Below are 15,933 nucleotides of genomic sequence, written 5' to 3'. Positions count from 1 at the left end.
GCTCCTTCTGTCACAAGGCAAGGTAACAGGTTCTAAGAGGAGAACCATCTACCCAAAACAGACCAGGCTCGACGGAGCATGCATACACCATGGTTTTCTCGGGACCCACCACCTGTCCTTCTATGCCCCCTCTACCAAACGGTCCTCAAAAGCCTCTGACTGAGAAAAGGAGGTTTAAGATGAATATTCGGAAGCCTAAAATGTTGGTGTGAATGAATGTCAAGATGAAAATGATGAAAGAGCTCTTTCTTTCTTTCTTTTCTTTCTTTCTTTCTTTCTTTCTTTCTTTCTTTCTTTCTTTCTTTTCTTTCGGTTTTAGACAGGGCTTGGTTGACGAAGTTATCCAAAGTGAAAATATAATACAGAGAAGAAACACTCGAAATTTTGCTTTAGGCTTTGATGTTATTTTAGATGTAGGCAAAGACCCATCACCATTAATTTAATTCCCAGTGTAGGAATATAGCCAATTATCTTCCCCTTTTCACTTTCTTATGCTTAACCTGGTATACCGCTGTTTATTAGGGCCATTGAGAAAATTCAGTGTGTTTAAAAAGTATCATAAATGCAACTTGCTCCATAGCACATAACCGTATCCATTATTTCTGGTATTGGAATAACTAGCTTTGGTAAGCGTCCCTCTCCAGTCTGTGGGAACTGTCACCAGCCTAAGCACCGGATGTCCTTTCCTCAAGCTAGAACTCGGATTACAGACATGGTTCGGAGCACTCTCTGATCTTCTAGAAGACCTGGGCACAGCTCCAGTGCCCTCGTGGCAGCTCACAACTATCTGTAACTACAGCGACAAGAAATCTGATCTTCTTTTTCTATACTCTGGGACATGGTACACATACATACATGCAGGCAAAACCCTAGAAATAAGTAGCCGGGTGATGGTGGTATACACATTTATTCCCAACACCCAGGAGGCAGAGGTAGGTGGATATCTGACTTTGAGGCCAGCCTGATCTACAGAGTTCCAGGATAGTCAGATTTACACAGAGAAGCCCTGCTTCAAAAAGCCAAAAATAATGAATAAATAAATAATCTTAAGATGCAAAGGAGATTCATGGCTAACATAACTATATTTAAAAAACCCACAGCCACCTAAAGGTTTGGGCTAGGGATGCATTTCAGTAATAGAAACCATGTCTGATGCCTGAAATGTGTGTGATCACCCAGAACAGATGTTTGGTTAATGCTGAAAAATCATATGGTTAACTAAGAGAATTACAACATCAAAAGCAGATGGTACCAATATCATAAAAGATTATTGTAATAAACATTCTGTGAAGGTAATCCTTACTTTTACCTGGAAATAAAGGAGAAATGCATGGCAACTGAGATTACTACATGAAATTTAAACACAAATGTATAATTGCATTTTTTTCTGATTACCTTCAAGGAATTATAAAAATGCACTGCCAGCCGTCCAATAAGTGTAGAAAGAGCTTGTTTCAGACACACAGAGAGTGGCAGGCCTAGTAGCCAGGTTGGGTTTCTGGGCAACGTCCACATAAAATGGTATTAGCCCTTACGCAACAAGAATGTATGAGACCTTCCGAGAGCCAGCGCTATTTTAAGCTGGCCTTTCTTTACCTTCACGGTTTCCCAATGAGACAAATTGAGCCTTTATTAATATTTAGTTGAAAGGAAGTACAATGTACTACTCTGCCAGTGGAATTTGTCAGGAATGGGCTTCACTGCCTCCCTTTCCTAGCAAAAATTACCTCCTCCCATTTTACCAAACAGTAATCGAGTAGCATCAATGAACAGGGTCCCGCATGAGTAGCATAAGGGAATCTGTTAATAAAACAACAGAAAAAATACTCTGCCTGCCAAGACATTTAAGAGACGAGAAGAATTTTCAGTCTTCCGGTCTGCATATGGATGAACCTGAAGGATAATGAAGAGCTATCATGACCTGGCAGGCCTCCAAGTAGAGTATCTTTGGTACATATGAAGAGGACTGCTACAACACATGTCCTTTGGGCCAAATTCTGAGGCATTTGTCTCAGAATTTGAGATGAAAGGAAAGGGCAAATGAACTGTCAGAAGGCTGTTTCTAGAAGCAGTAGTAGGAATAGGAATCTGGACAGTCCACTTCCACCATGGCAAGTATGGCCCCTTGCAATTCTAGGCAGCGGTGGTGTATATGCCTCACTGCTTAATCAAAGCTAGGGGGTAAATTCTTAAAGAAGAGCTTAACTCCAATCTTCTCAAACTACTCCACAGTTTTCAAGAGAGGGCACTTTTCTAAGTTGATTCTATGATACCAGCATTGCTTTTTTAAGAAAATCAGGCATACACTCAGCTATAGACCAATAACTATGACAAAATAGACACAACAATTCTCAACAAAAATGTGATCAAGAGGTTTCATCTGAGGGATGAAAGGATAGTTTATACTTGTAACCTAAACATCATGTATCATATTGTTAGAATAAAGAATATAAATTATATAAACATCCAGGTACAGGAAAGGCATAACACAATTCAACAACTCTACATGTTAAAAAAACCTTGAAGAGTTTATATATATATATATATATATATATATATATATATATATATATATGGAAGTAGCATACTTGAACATGAAATAGTATGTATGAAGAACCCACAACTGTGTCACACATAATAGGAAAAAGCTAAAGGCACTTCCTCAAAGAGAGGGACACATCTATGGATATCCACCTTCATGTCTCTTATTTAGCATAATACAAGAAGTTTTATCTAGAGCAATTTGGCAAGAGAAGGAAAGGAAATGCAAACAAATATGAAAGGAAAAATTAAAGTCTTCCTCTATTTTAATGGTGTAATTCTATCCACAGAAAAAGTAGACTTCATACTTAATAATCTCAGTAGTCAGATACAAAACTCAACTTACAAAAATCAATAGCCTAGTTATAAATCAAGGATGAATGTCAGAGAGAAACCATTACTGCAATCCATAAAATCCAGTTTACAGTAGGCACAGAGGTAAAAAAAAAACAAAAAACCTCGGGATAAACTTAATAGAGGAAGAAAATTATCTACAATGAAAAGCACAAAACATTCATGAAAGATATTGCACAACACACACATACAAGATGGAAAAAAACACCCTTGTGCATGGATTAGCAAAATTAATGTTTTTTGAGGTTCAACACAATGCTAAAATTCATAAGAATTTGGAAATAAAAATAAAATAACGTAAGTACCTAAAGCAGTCCTGAGTGAAAACGGCAAAGTTGGGAGCATCACAATACCTGATTCTAACATATACTATCAAGTCGTAGAAGCCCAAACAATACAGGTCCATAAACGGTCAAACATACTGCATCCTAAATAAGCCTATGCATTTACATCCAGATAGTTTTCAACAGAGGCACCAAAGATGCACATTGGAATGACAACAACCTCATCAATAAATGATGCTGGGGAAACTCAACACATGTAGAAGACTGAGACATAATCCTCCTCACCCCACACAAGCAAAAACAAAAACAAATTAAACTAAGCCTTAAGACCTGAAACACTGCAACTACTGGAAGAAACACAGTGCAAACAACTCATAACCGTGTTAAAGGCAACAGTTTTCTGGACAGGGAGCCAAAAGCCCTGGAAATAGAGCAAAAATTGACAGCTAGGATGACCTCAAATTACAAAGCTTTTGTAAAGGAAAACGGATCAACAGATGAAGACACAGCTACAGAATGGGAGAAATTACATACCAGCCTTAAATGTGGCAGGTCCTTGTCTAGCAAATAGAAGGAACTAAAAAAAAAATCATTCTAATTTTTTTAATTAAATTTTAATTTTTTAATATTTGTTACAGTTTATTAACTTTGTATCTGAGCTGTACATTCTAAGTTTTAAAATGAGTAAATTATGACAAAGACACTTCTCAAAAGAATACAAACGACTAACATGGAAAAAGTGCTGAGTTAGCCATCAGGGACTACAAATCAAAGCCACTGTGTGGTGTCATTCACCCCAGTTAGGAGGGCTAGGATCAAAGTGACACACAAATGCTAATGAGCATGTGGTGAAGAGGGACGCTCACATGTTGATGGGAACGGAAATTAGAACAGTCATTACAGAGGTGCCTGAAAATACTAAATGTGGTCCACTGTATGATCCAGCTTCCCCACTTCTAAGTACATAACCGGAGGGAACGGAAGCAGCATGCCTAATCAAACGTGCCTCCATGCCCTTGTCTATTGCAGCACAATTCACACTAGCTAAGTCACAGATTCAGCCTGGGACCCTCAGCAAAAATAAATACGCTGTGTATAACAATGGAGCATTACTCAGCCATAAAGAATAAAGGAATCCTGTAATTAGCCATGGAATGGCCAGAACCAGATAGAGGTCCTTATGTTAAGTAAAATGAGCCAAACACAGAAGAGCCAATCCTGTGTGTGTATACTTGTCCCACATCCCCTTTCCTTCTCTATCGCTCTCAAACAAAGAACAACAATAAAACACTGACCCTGGAAGTAAAATACCAGGTACTGAAGGTTGGAAAAGATGCAGTTAAAGAATAGAGTGATGAGACCTATTTGTCACTTCACCCTTTATCCTTGTATGAAGACAGAACATTAACAATATAGAGTTAAAATATTAGGGTTAGGGAGATGGCTCAGTTGATAAAGTGCAAGGACCTGGTTTTGATCTCCAGAAACCATGTAAAAAGTAAAACAGCGGCACATGGTACAACATGCATTAATCGTCCCGGCACTGAGGAGGGGAGGAGACAGAAGAACACCTGAGATGCCCTGTACTCAACAGGCAGCCAGCCTGGCCTTGCAGAGGAGATCTGGATTCAAAAACTAAAGCCAGGTAGTACCTGAAGAATGATACTCAGAGCACATAAACATACACACACACTGCTACAAAGTTTTAAGGTAGGAACTTTATGTAAGAGATTAAACACCTCCTGAATGACCAGGAGCAGAGAGGGGCAGGGTGGTGCCTGTGGGTGAGCTCTATGGAAAGACAGTCTGGCCGGGGTGCAGGCTGGAAAACAGACAAGCAGCAGGAAGATAACTGTGATAAGGAGAGTCAAGGCCTCACAAGCCAATTCCTCCCTGTGCAGACTTTAACCTCCAGTCCACCCAAGGACCATCAAGGTGGGATGTGTTTGAGGGGGTGGTAGGTTTCCCTTCCAGGCCGAGGGAGTAGGTTGTAATTTCCATAAACAAGGTCACTAAACGGGCAATAGTGTGGAACTCCTCTGCTCCCCTCCAAGGCCCACTGCCATAAAGCAATGCAGTGCCAGAATCCCAACATTTCAGACATGAATCCACTAACAAGCCTTGATGTGTGCCCCTGAATGACTTGCTGCTTGCCTTTTTGGAGCCCTGTGACCTTAGAGGTTATGAACTCATGCTTCATGGCAGAGCTCTGTGCCTGAGGGGAAAGAGCTACAGGTTTGGAGTCTCGGCAGAGTTTTCCAATCTCACTGGATGCTCCTGAGCCACAGCCCTCAGCCTAGCCAGGGAGCCAGAGCTAACACAGAGGAGCCAGTGGCGTCTGTCTTTTTACCAAGGTATAGGTTTTGAGCCCTGAAACTTTGTTCAAAGCCAAGACTACTGTGCATAGTATATAATTTAAAAAATAAAAAGATTTGCTTCAACATGTCCCCCAGCTCCTCAATGGGCCCTGTACAGAAGGATTACAGAAATTGAAAAATCAGCATTGGTTACTGACCCCCCAAAAGGCAGACCTGTGCATCATCTTGGGGGCCTCAGGATCAGGACAGGGCATGTTGGCTCTGACAGCAGTGGCACTGACCCCCTAAGCTGAGCACCTGGCAGGACTTCACAGACTTCATGACGACCAGGCCTCTGTGGCCAGTGAATGCTCCAGCAACTGATTGTGCAGAATCAAGGAGTTACCTGCCTTAAAAATAAATAAATAAATAAATAATAACAAAATAAAATAAGGTGACATCTAAAGCAGAGCAAGGAGATTTCCTGTTATTGCTTTAACGGTTCCCAGGCAACATTTCCTCCTGCTTTCAGACCAGCAGAAATGATCAGAAAATGATGAGAGTTTTTCTCACAGATGAAATTTAGATTTTTGCATTTGTGCTGTTTTATGAGCTGAAACTATTTTAAGAACCAATTTATGGTTTTCTCTACTAAAATTGGATTTTAAAAAAAATAGGCAAGGAAGTTCAGCAATTAGAGGATACCATTAGTGGCTTGCCCTAAGGCAATATTCTGTGTTTACCATTTTCTTTTTAAAAAGTTTGTCTTAATTTGATATCTCTTAGCATCATCCCATTTTATCAAGCAAGAGCCAAAGGGAATCACCTTCACAAGGCTAGATGGGAGTTTCCCAAATGTTTGCCTAGGGCATGCTTTAGGGCTAGATGGCTTCCAGAAGATCTTGTTCATCTCAAGATCTGTTCCTAGAGAAAGAACTGCCCTTTAAACATTTCCCACATCTAAACAAACCTTCAGGAAAATGGCTGTTCCCTCTCTTTTTTCCTCCTGGAGAAGCAGTTCTCAACCTGTGGGTTATGACCATCAAAAAACACACATTTCCAATGCTCTTGGACCCTTGCCACATACACACACCATAAATGTATTTTGCTACTAAGTCGTGTTCATTTCCTAAGACCGAAGTTCACCACCCACAGGTTGAGAACTGGAATGTCTCATTAGGAAAGCCATCCTGAAATCTCACCAGAGCCATCTGTCTGTCCTGCTCAGTCCTGACCAATGACCCCTGAAATGGCTATGCAAAACTGCCTTGCACGGTCCTCCCTTCTATCTCCATACCGCCTAGAGTAAGCGCCAACTACTTCCAGGCCAGGAGGAAACTGTCCTTCCTGAAGAGAACAGAACTAATTCTCCGCATCCATCTCAGTTCACTGAGAGTCAGGCTTTATGCTGAGGATTGCATTTGTCTTCTGAAAAATAAAGCTGCACTGTTCCTACAGGAACCTACTGGCATCGATTTGCCCCTGCTGGATCCTGCAAGCACCATCACCACTGTCACAGGACCAAGTGCGTTCAGCATCCCTCTCCCTATCCGGCAGAAGCTATGCAGCAGCCTGGATGCTCCCCAGACAAGAGGCCATGACTGGAGGATGCTGGCCCATAAACTCAACCTGGATAGGTGAGTGTGTCCAGGCTTCTGGGCCTATTGCTTTCATCTAGCAGAGATCTCCGGGACTGAAAAGAGAGCAGCATTCTTTCTCTTTTCATTCTTACATTTTCATTTTTCATGAAAGCATGTATTCAGCTCCTATATACCTGGGTACATTAAGCTCCCAAACAGAGCCAAGAGAAGTTCTGGGTGATGAGATATTTATCAGTATTTGTGATCTGCTTTGTCTAGCTCATGTGCTAAGCACGCCTAAGTATCATGTCCATTCACTAACATAATTATTGTTCAACACCAGTTGGGCAGAACGTAATGCGTAATGAATAATTTACATGCTCATGCAGCACTTGTATTAAGTTACGAAGAGACCCTGAGAGCCACTGCTTTGGAGAATGTAGCTGTCACCTCCAAAGCAGAGATGTGGCATGACCTGTCAAAGACCATCAGGGCCTGGGCTGGACAGAAAACATAAGCCTCTTGATTTCCTGTTTAGGACAAAACCCACAGACACATTGTCTCTTAAATTATCCTATTCAGAGTTGAGGTTAACAAAGTTAAGCAGCACATGTCCTGTCTGGGGCTGATCTAATTAGGGACACAGCGATCATTTAGCGAGCCCCGCTATAATCCACAGTGGGGCTGAGATGCTTCGAGACAGACAGCTTCAGCACAGAAGCGGAGGAGAAAACGATACTGTAAATAGACCTGTAAATCACACCTTTTAGCATACTTTCCCATTCGCCATTGCAGGTACTTGAATTACTTCGCCACCAAATCGAGCCCCACTGGCGTAATCCTGGATCTTTGGGAAGCACAAAACTTCCCAGATGGAAACTTGAGCATGCTGGCAGCTGTCCTGGAAGAGATGGGAAGACATGAAACAGTAGTGTCCTTAGCAGCAGAAGGGCAGTATTGACCACACTGGAACTGAAACTGAAGGACAAAATTACACAGGAAGTCTGTGTCCAGGGGAAACGCAACTGAGGAGGAAATCCAGATGAGACCAAGGCGCTCTACAGGCAAGATGGCTACAGGAATGGCTGGGGACAGACACAACCACCGAGGTACACGCCCACTTCATTCAGACAGCACCGCCACGGGAGTTGAGAAAAATTGTGTAAATTTGTACCTTGAATTTAGAAATCAATCTAATTTTCTCTTCGTTGGGCTGTATGCTGTACGGTACAGGATCTTACAGTTTCCTAGGAAACGCTTTTTATTGCTATCCAGATGTATGGATAAACTTTCTTAACAAACCCAGTTTCTACAAACGTTGTTTACATCAAATTGGACAGGGATGCAGATGCTATCCATGGCTCGTTCTATTTTTGTTCAGATCATTTGGAGTTGAAGCTGTGGACAGTTTATTGTGTCTATTCCAGATTAGTAATTTCCAGAGAAATCACAGACTTTTGCTACCAACCATGTACATCCAGTGTCTCAGATGATCCTCCCATCATGTTTTGTCTCGGAAACCTGTCGGACCAGTGTTGGCATTTCTATCAGGGAAGAGGAGATTCTATATGTAAAGGAGGAACGACTTAGGTTGCCACCGGGGAACCCTGTTGGGCTCCTTTGGGAACAGGGCTGTAGCATTGCAGGGAAGATAGTGACTCATGTTCCTCCCACAAACATTTCTGTACCACATGTGTGTTTGTAATATGCAATTTCAAGTGTTTTTTAAGCATATTATCCTTATTATTGATGATTATTATGAAGACTCTAGTAAAAAAAATTTTTTTCTTTTGTTTTAGTTAGCAGTACTGTTAGTATTTGGTATTGACTAGACCGGCCTCCCTTTTCTTATGTAAAGAGGTGGGCGTGGTCACCAGTTTAGTTCAATAGCTTTTACTTCCTTGACCTTTGATCTGCCATTCTGTGGTGGACAAGATTGAAATGCTCACTCACTGGCTTGCTCAGCTTGCTCAGGCAGTCTTCTGGGTTCTGGCTCTTATCATGAGGAGGGTTGTCTGTGTAATGGTCATTTAATCTTGTGGCTGTCTATCTGAGAAGCATTGTGGTTGTGGGCAATAGTTTCTGAACTAGGAATCAGGAAACCAGTTATCATTTGGGAGTTGGTCACTGTCGGGCTTCGTGAACTTGGGGGAAAACACTGAAACTCAGTGGAGCTCATTTTCCTTATCTGAAAACTATGGGATGAGATCAGATTACCCCAAGGTTCCAGGATACTGAGCTCCCATTGAAATGTCATCATCCTTTCTCATCTTTCAGGCAGTACTGACTTGAAAGGGGATTACTTCAATACACATTTATTTGTTAGGCTGTGGCATTGTAGCATTGTTGCATGATGTTGCTCACTGAAAGATGGCATCCTTTTATTATCACTGTCTTGTTCTGTGGTAGGGACCTATCCTCTAGCCCTACCCTCCAGCCTTCCACCTAGTTGTAAATTCTACTTTACTCATTTATTGATCCCTGGATCTCAAGACCATTTCTACAAAAAGCCAATGCAGCTGAAAGAATTGTTACAATTTTTCTTTCTTCACTAATCTTTGCTTTAATAATATTGACTTGTATCTACAGCATTTAATTAGCTCTCTTATCCTACAAAATGTTAGTTGTGCAAACTATGAGTTTTCCTTGGGACCATCATGGTTTGTTTTGATATAGAAACTCCCATTTAGCAGATGGGATAATTAAAAAGCTTACCACTCCCAAAAAATAGTTAGAAAGCACCCATGTCCTTAACCAGAGCCTTCAAAATAGGACTGTGGTTTTCTTTTGGGCTGGAAGTATCAAGATTGCTGAGTGGATTCCAGTTAGAAATCATTTTGGTCATCTCCCCTTAGAGTTCTGTTACTGACATTTTCTGACTCTTCCATCTTAGTCATTAAGGAACTGTGGATATGGGTGTTGGGGCTTATCTGTCATGCTGTTTGTCTTCTCTTTCAGATATGTATTCTACAGTCTCTTTCTCTAACCTTCAGAACATTCAGAAATAACAATACTGGTCCCCCTGATGGCAGAAAAGGAATTATGTTCTACCAAAAATAATGCAGTGGCTGATGTCTATAACAATGAGTTTGATCTTTTAAGAGTTTAGATATTCTTAAAAAGCAAGAGGAAGAAAGAATTGTCCATTGCTGCCTCTTGAAACAAATGTCAAAGTTGCTCTTCATTTCTGGTATTGTGGAATCATCATAGAAATCAAAGCCTAGAGATCTGGACTAGATGTTCTGTGTAACAGTGCTTTGTGCTAAGTAGAAAGGAACAAATATGTTACCATTCTAGTTAAATTTATCCTAAAAACTGGTAAGTCACCAACACAGAAACGATGACTATAACCAGAGCAACATTACTGAAGCTTTTGAGAGTCCTCATGTTCAAGCATCTAGAGATACTTGCTTTTTATTCAGTCTCTCATAACAGAAAGAGGAAGAATGACTGAGCTCTTGTGAGGTACTCATTTGTCATAAAACTACTGTCTTTCATGTGAATGACAGTTTCCAAACTAGAACATGCCATACAGCAACTAATTTTCACTTAAAAAAAAAAAATCTGCTTTTTCTCCGTGGGAGGAAAGTTATAGTTGTTAGATTGCTGCTTTCCAACACACGAGGTTCTCCTGCCACAGTTCACTTCCGACAGAGCTCTGTCATCTCCTCTGTGGCAAGTCAGACTTTTACACAGCTTCTGAGGAAAGCCTTGCTTGCTGCCGGCGGGTGGACTCACTAATCATGTGTGCATGGCGCCATCTAGTGGCCTGCCCCATGGTTACTCACTTTCATATACAGCTCACTAAAAGTTGACAAAGTACCTGTAGAGTTTGACTACTCATTGGTGACAAATGGACATGGGGACGTTTCCCCTTTGAGGGTTTTATTCTCTTGTTATCACATCTGTTCAGTTAAGTCATCCATTTAAAAAATGTATGAGTACAGTATATCGCCAGCTTGCTCACACACATCCTTTGTTGCTTTCTTGTGACAGACATAATATGACATCTATATAAAAGTCTCAGAAAGTTGCCATTTTTATTTATGAATTCCATTGGGCTTTGCGTATTTAAAATATTTTAATTCCAAATACTAACTTTTAGAAAAAAAATAAATTGTATTCACAAAGAAGAAAGTGTCCTCTGCCTTACACATACATACACACACACACACACACACACACACGGCATCTCCTTGGGTGTTTTGTTATTTAATGTTTGAGATACATTCTTGCTAGGTATCCCAGGAAGGCCTCAAATCCATGACCATCTTTCCACAGTGTCTCAAGTGATGAGCCTTTAAGCATTAAGGTACCATTCTACCTTCTTAAACAAACTCTGTATTTGTAAAGAAGAACCCTGTGTCTATGGAAAGGGAAGTTGTGATTGCTGATCAAGAAGAGCAGTCTTCAGAGGAAGATGATCTTCTGAGATCAGGACTTGAGAGGCAGAGGCTTCGTGTTCTCTTTTTCTTCTCATGACATTAATTCAAATTGACTTGATAGTTGAGTACATGATGACAAGCATGTGTCAAGAAACTCTTGGTCAAACATCTTCAAAAGCAAATTCACTGCTTTTGCCATACCAAAAAAAAAAAAATCTTCACCTGAGCCAATTAATCTCTTCAAGGAAAGGATAATTTTGGAGTTGAGACGTCCGGGATCAAAGTGTATCATTAGCCACTTTCATATATGCTATAATTCTATAGATTTTCATTATTCCACTATCAGAGTAGAGACATTCCTTAGGGAAAAGTCTCAATGAGTATATTTAGGACCCTCTAGAAACTAAGTATTTTAAAACTAGGTTTTAAAGATATTTCTCTTGAAAGTGTTTGAAAAGGACTCATTCAGAGGGTGGGATCCAGACAGTTCTCTTCTGGAGAAGAACAGGCGCTTGTCTTACATCTCTGTGTGTTTCTGTTGAAGACATGGCATCTGTGCTCCAAGGTCACTCACACCTCCATTGCCACAGGACAAAGGGAGCTTACAGAATCCATAGACATCCACACAGCCCATGCTCTGGGGCTAATCCATGTAAAACTCAAGAAGGATGTTGGAGAGTGTGTGAGAAGTAGGAAAGGTTTACTTGTTCCCAGTCTTCAAGATGGACATGGATCTGAGCTGAGCATTTGCTGTAGAGAGATAACCCATCCAGATGGAGGCGCTGGTGCAAATCCAAGGCCAGTGGCAGAGAGGAGGACCACAGAAACAAGGTGTGGGTGGAGTTAGGCTTGAGATGTCTTTGAGACGCTTTGTAAATCAAAACATCACTATTCACATCAGTTTTGTAAAGATGATAATGACCAATGAGCATCTTATTTTATAGATCCAAAAGGAAAAATATTTTTATTATTATCTCAAGATAATAAAACTGGTTTTGCCTTCTGAGTGCCTCGTGGGACCAACTATCTTACTCCTTTAGTATTGTTTTTGTATTTTCAAAGCAGACTGAGCTGACGTTGACTGAAAACTTTATAACTCTCCCTCTGTGCAACAAAATACTGTTTCTCTGTCCCCCCAAGAAATCAGATTATGTCACCTCTGCTTATACTGACCACTTTGACAGGTCCCTGATAATTTTTTTTTATGGACTCGGGACTATGGGGAATTACACACGTTGTAACCAATACTAAGTTTAGATTAAATAAGCCACATGAAGTCATAAACGTTTCTAAGAAGCTGACATGTAAGCTCATTTTTCTTCAGAGTGGAGAAGGCCTGCACGTGGGCGGAGTATCTCTTCAAACGAACAGTGCAGTCATGGATCCTTTAGTCCTTTTAGCCAAATGGTTGCCCTTTTTTTGTTGTTGTTTTTGTTTTCTGAAAACTTACTGTAATGGTCTTCAGAAAGTCCAGGGGGCTTGGCTGTTTCCCTTTTTAATCTGTGGTAAGATCTCAACAGGTTCATTCAACCAAAGGTTATTTTCTGCCAGAGGCCTAGTTAGGTGTGGCTGGAGTGGCGCCCTCAGACAAATCGACACTCTCCGTGGACGTGCTAGCAGGCGAAGCCAATGAGCGGTAAGAGGCTACCTGCAAGACTTCAGCATGCTCCACTTTACGAAGCCATCTGTCCCAAGAATTTCCGGAACCCTAAACTGGAAATCCCTGATATGTATCAGGACAGTCATGGCCCAAACCACTAGTCGTTAAGCAGAAAAATCAAGGAGTGTCCTGAGATATCAGCTGTCTACCGGCTATGGTATACCAGCTCTTTACATACCATCTGGGAACTTGTGCTATGGCAGAATTTCAAATTGCAGGCAATAGTGCCGTAAGACCCATTTTAAGTAAGTCTAAATCTCGTGTCATGTTTCTATGCCAAAGGCCTAATGCGACAGAGCCTGATGACACCCAGCAGTGGTGACTGTGAACTGTGGGCTGGTTATACCCATCAGCAGCCTAAGGGGTGATGAGCTTTCAGCCTTTGATCCTCACTCAGCACTGTGATGTGACAGCATCAAAGCATCATTATGAGTTCTATGCTGTATGTTAGACCAGTTTTAAGACAGCACACAGACAAGAATCCACAGCCAGTAGAAAATGCCTTTGCTGTTCTGTGTCATCAGTGGCACCTCTACCTGGGCACGTATGGACTCAGATACATTTTTATCCAGATCTTGGGGGAAAGAAGCCAGTTGAACACATGACTTGCATTCCCTCTTTCTCACGTTTTCCTAAGCCTACTATGGGTACTGATGCTCTCAGCCTCCAGACAATGTATTTCGCCAAGTTGCAGGGAATATCATTGCTGTGTGTGTGCACTGTACGTGTGTGTTGGATGTCACAGTGTTGTGTGTATTGAGCTTAATGCTGAGCTGGAAGGAACCAGTAATCTTCCTCTTTGTTGTAAAGAAGAAAATCAATATTCATCAGAGAACAATTCCCAGTTTTCTGCAAAAGAGGGGCTGGGTCACCCTCCCCTGTCTTCTTTGGACCAGCTCAACCTCAGACGTATCAGGTTGAAATTTGATGCTTTGTCAGTTTTTCTTTTTTTAGCAAAATAACGCAACCTTGACTTCTCCCATATGGAACACTTCTTTCTTTGTTATGGAATTCTGTCTTGCTGTATCTTCTATGCAATTCCTTTTCTAATGACCCCTGGTGGTAGAAGAGTGCTCTCCAGCATTCTACCATACCATGCTCTCCAGCATTCTACCTTGCTGTGTGGTGGAGGTGAGGGATGCCAGCTTTGGGTGTGCCTCTTTTCTCTCCCTGGTTGCCTCACCCAATTTTCCTGCAGTCCCCTTGGTTTGTAAATTGCCTGCATTTATTCTGTCAGCCAACATGTACAAATGTAAGAAAGAATTTTTAAACAGGTAATAAATTATATTTATAAGCAACACAGAGTGCAGGCTCTGTTTCTTTATAACAGACATGTTTTGTGTCGGGAAGTTACTGTGGATTTCTTCAATAAGATGGAACCCTTTGGGTCTTGTATGAATGGTGATCAGCCTTCCTAAATGGGATGGTGACATTCTATAAGGATGTTTCTCCGGAACCATTACACATAACAATCTCTGGGCCAATGTCTTGAACCATCTCTAGAGACTCTGCTTTCCATGGTCTGGCTGCAGCTTTGAAAGTGTCAAAAAGCTTGTAGGTGATACCAGTAAGCAGTTAATACTGCCAGCATCTTCCAGCGCCAGCAGCAACATTTTCTGGAACAGATTATAAGCATGTCTATGCTCTACACTCAAAGATCTGGTCTCAAGTGGAGTCTGTAAATAACCACAGCAACAGGAGAGAAAAGGCAAACCCCATGACCCAGCCCAGAGCTGTCATGAATCCCAGAAGACATGTCTGCCTTATTACAGGAACCCAGGTACTCAGGTGAGCAAGCAGAAAGTCTCCAGGCTTGAGGTGGAAAGCAGCTATGTCACTGGAGAGGAAGAGCTAGGTCAGCTCATTCCTCAATGACAAGCTGATTTGGAGAAGTACTGTAGATTGATTGCCCCTTGGCCTTTTCACTTATCATGCCTAACCAAAAAATGGTAAGCCACTGCACTAATGAAGAGAACATTCCCCTTCAGGAGCTACACAATGGTGACAAACTCAAGTATTTATTCAGGGTTAGATAAAGAAGTAATGAAAATATGTAAAGGGACCTTGCATACATAGATAAGATTAGATGTCTGTGGATAGAATGAAAATTTGATTAAGAAGCAAATAAAACCAGTTAGTCACAAAGAAAATACAACACATGTTCCCTAATACGGGTTAGCCACAGCCTCTGACCTTCCTTTGAGCTTCAATAGCTGCACATTCCACCGACATTGCCACCACACTTTGGAGAATATGCAAATGTTCTCAAGGTCAAATTAGTGAGCCATCACCCCCAAAAGCCTGTCTATGAGGTCCTTAAGGGTTCAGAGATTGACCTTACCCTGAATCCATTCCTCACTGTCAATGTATACAGTACCAGGTAAAGAGTCTTCCTCAATCCTAGAGACCTTCCAACTGGTTAAAAATCAGAAACTTGAGTAGGAATTACATCTGGGAGAGTTCCCCTGAATGAGGTGGCTCACAACCATCTATAATGGATTCAATGTCCTCTTCTGACATGCAGGTGTACATGCAGATAGGGTACTCATACACCAAATAAATAAGTAAGTCTTTGAAAAAAAAAAAGCAACCAAACAAGGGCCACCATAAACCCCATAGTAAGAGCTGATGGAATAAGCTGGGCACCTACCGTAGGCTCGGTACACACTTCATCTTCTCCAACACTGCACACATCATCTGTTACTGTCAGGCTCACCTTCAAGGGGAAGAAACAGACTTAAAAGTCCAGACCACACCTTCACATCCCAGCAAGGACAGAGGAGTGTAACTTGGCCGTCATGGAGCTCTGGGGTCTGGTGCTCCACATTCAGT

The 15,933-nt window shown here is 41.4% G+C and overlaps 1 protein-coding gene across 4 annotated transcripts in view; it reads left to right on the top strand.

Annotated features, from left to right (window-relative positions):
- Unc5c (unc-5 netrin receptor C) overlaps nucleotides 1-14,399 on the top strand; it is a 355,465-nt gene extending 341,066 nt beyond the window's left edge. For all 4 annotated transcript variants that reach the window (XM_060392629.1, XM_060392628.1, XM_060392626.1 and 1 more), the window contains 2 exons: nucleotides 6,935-7,113; nucleotides 7,852-14,399. In XM_060392629.1, coding sequence (XP_060248612.1) covers nucleotides 6,935-7,113; nucleotides 7,852-8,017 — 345 coding nt within the window. In that variant the 3' untranslated portion in view covers nucleotides 8,018-14,399. The remainder of the gene's footprint in view (nucleotides 1-6,934; nucleotides 7,114-7,851) is intronic.
- The last annotated feature ends 1,534 nt before the right edge of the window (nucleotides 14,400-15,933 follow it).

This window comes from Meriones unguiculatus, chromosome 10 (assembly GCF_030254825.1).
Source record: "Meriones unguiculatus strain TT.TT164.6M chromosome 10, Bangor_MerUng_6.1, whole genome shotgun sequence".
NCBI classification, from domain to species: Eukaryota; Metazoa; Chordata; class Mammalia; order Rodentia; family Muridae; genus Meriones; species Meriones unguiculatus.
The sequence above is the reverse complement of the archived record's forward strand: the minus strand, read 5'-3'. Positions and strand labels throughout refer to the sequence as shown.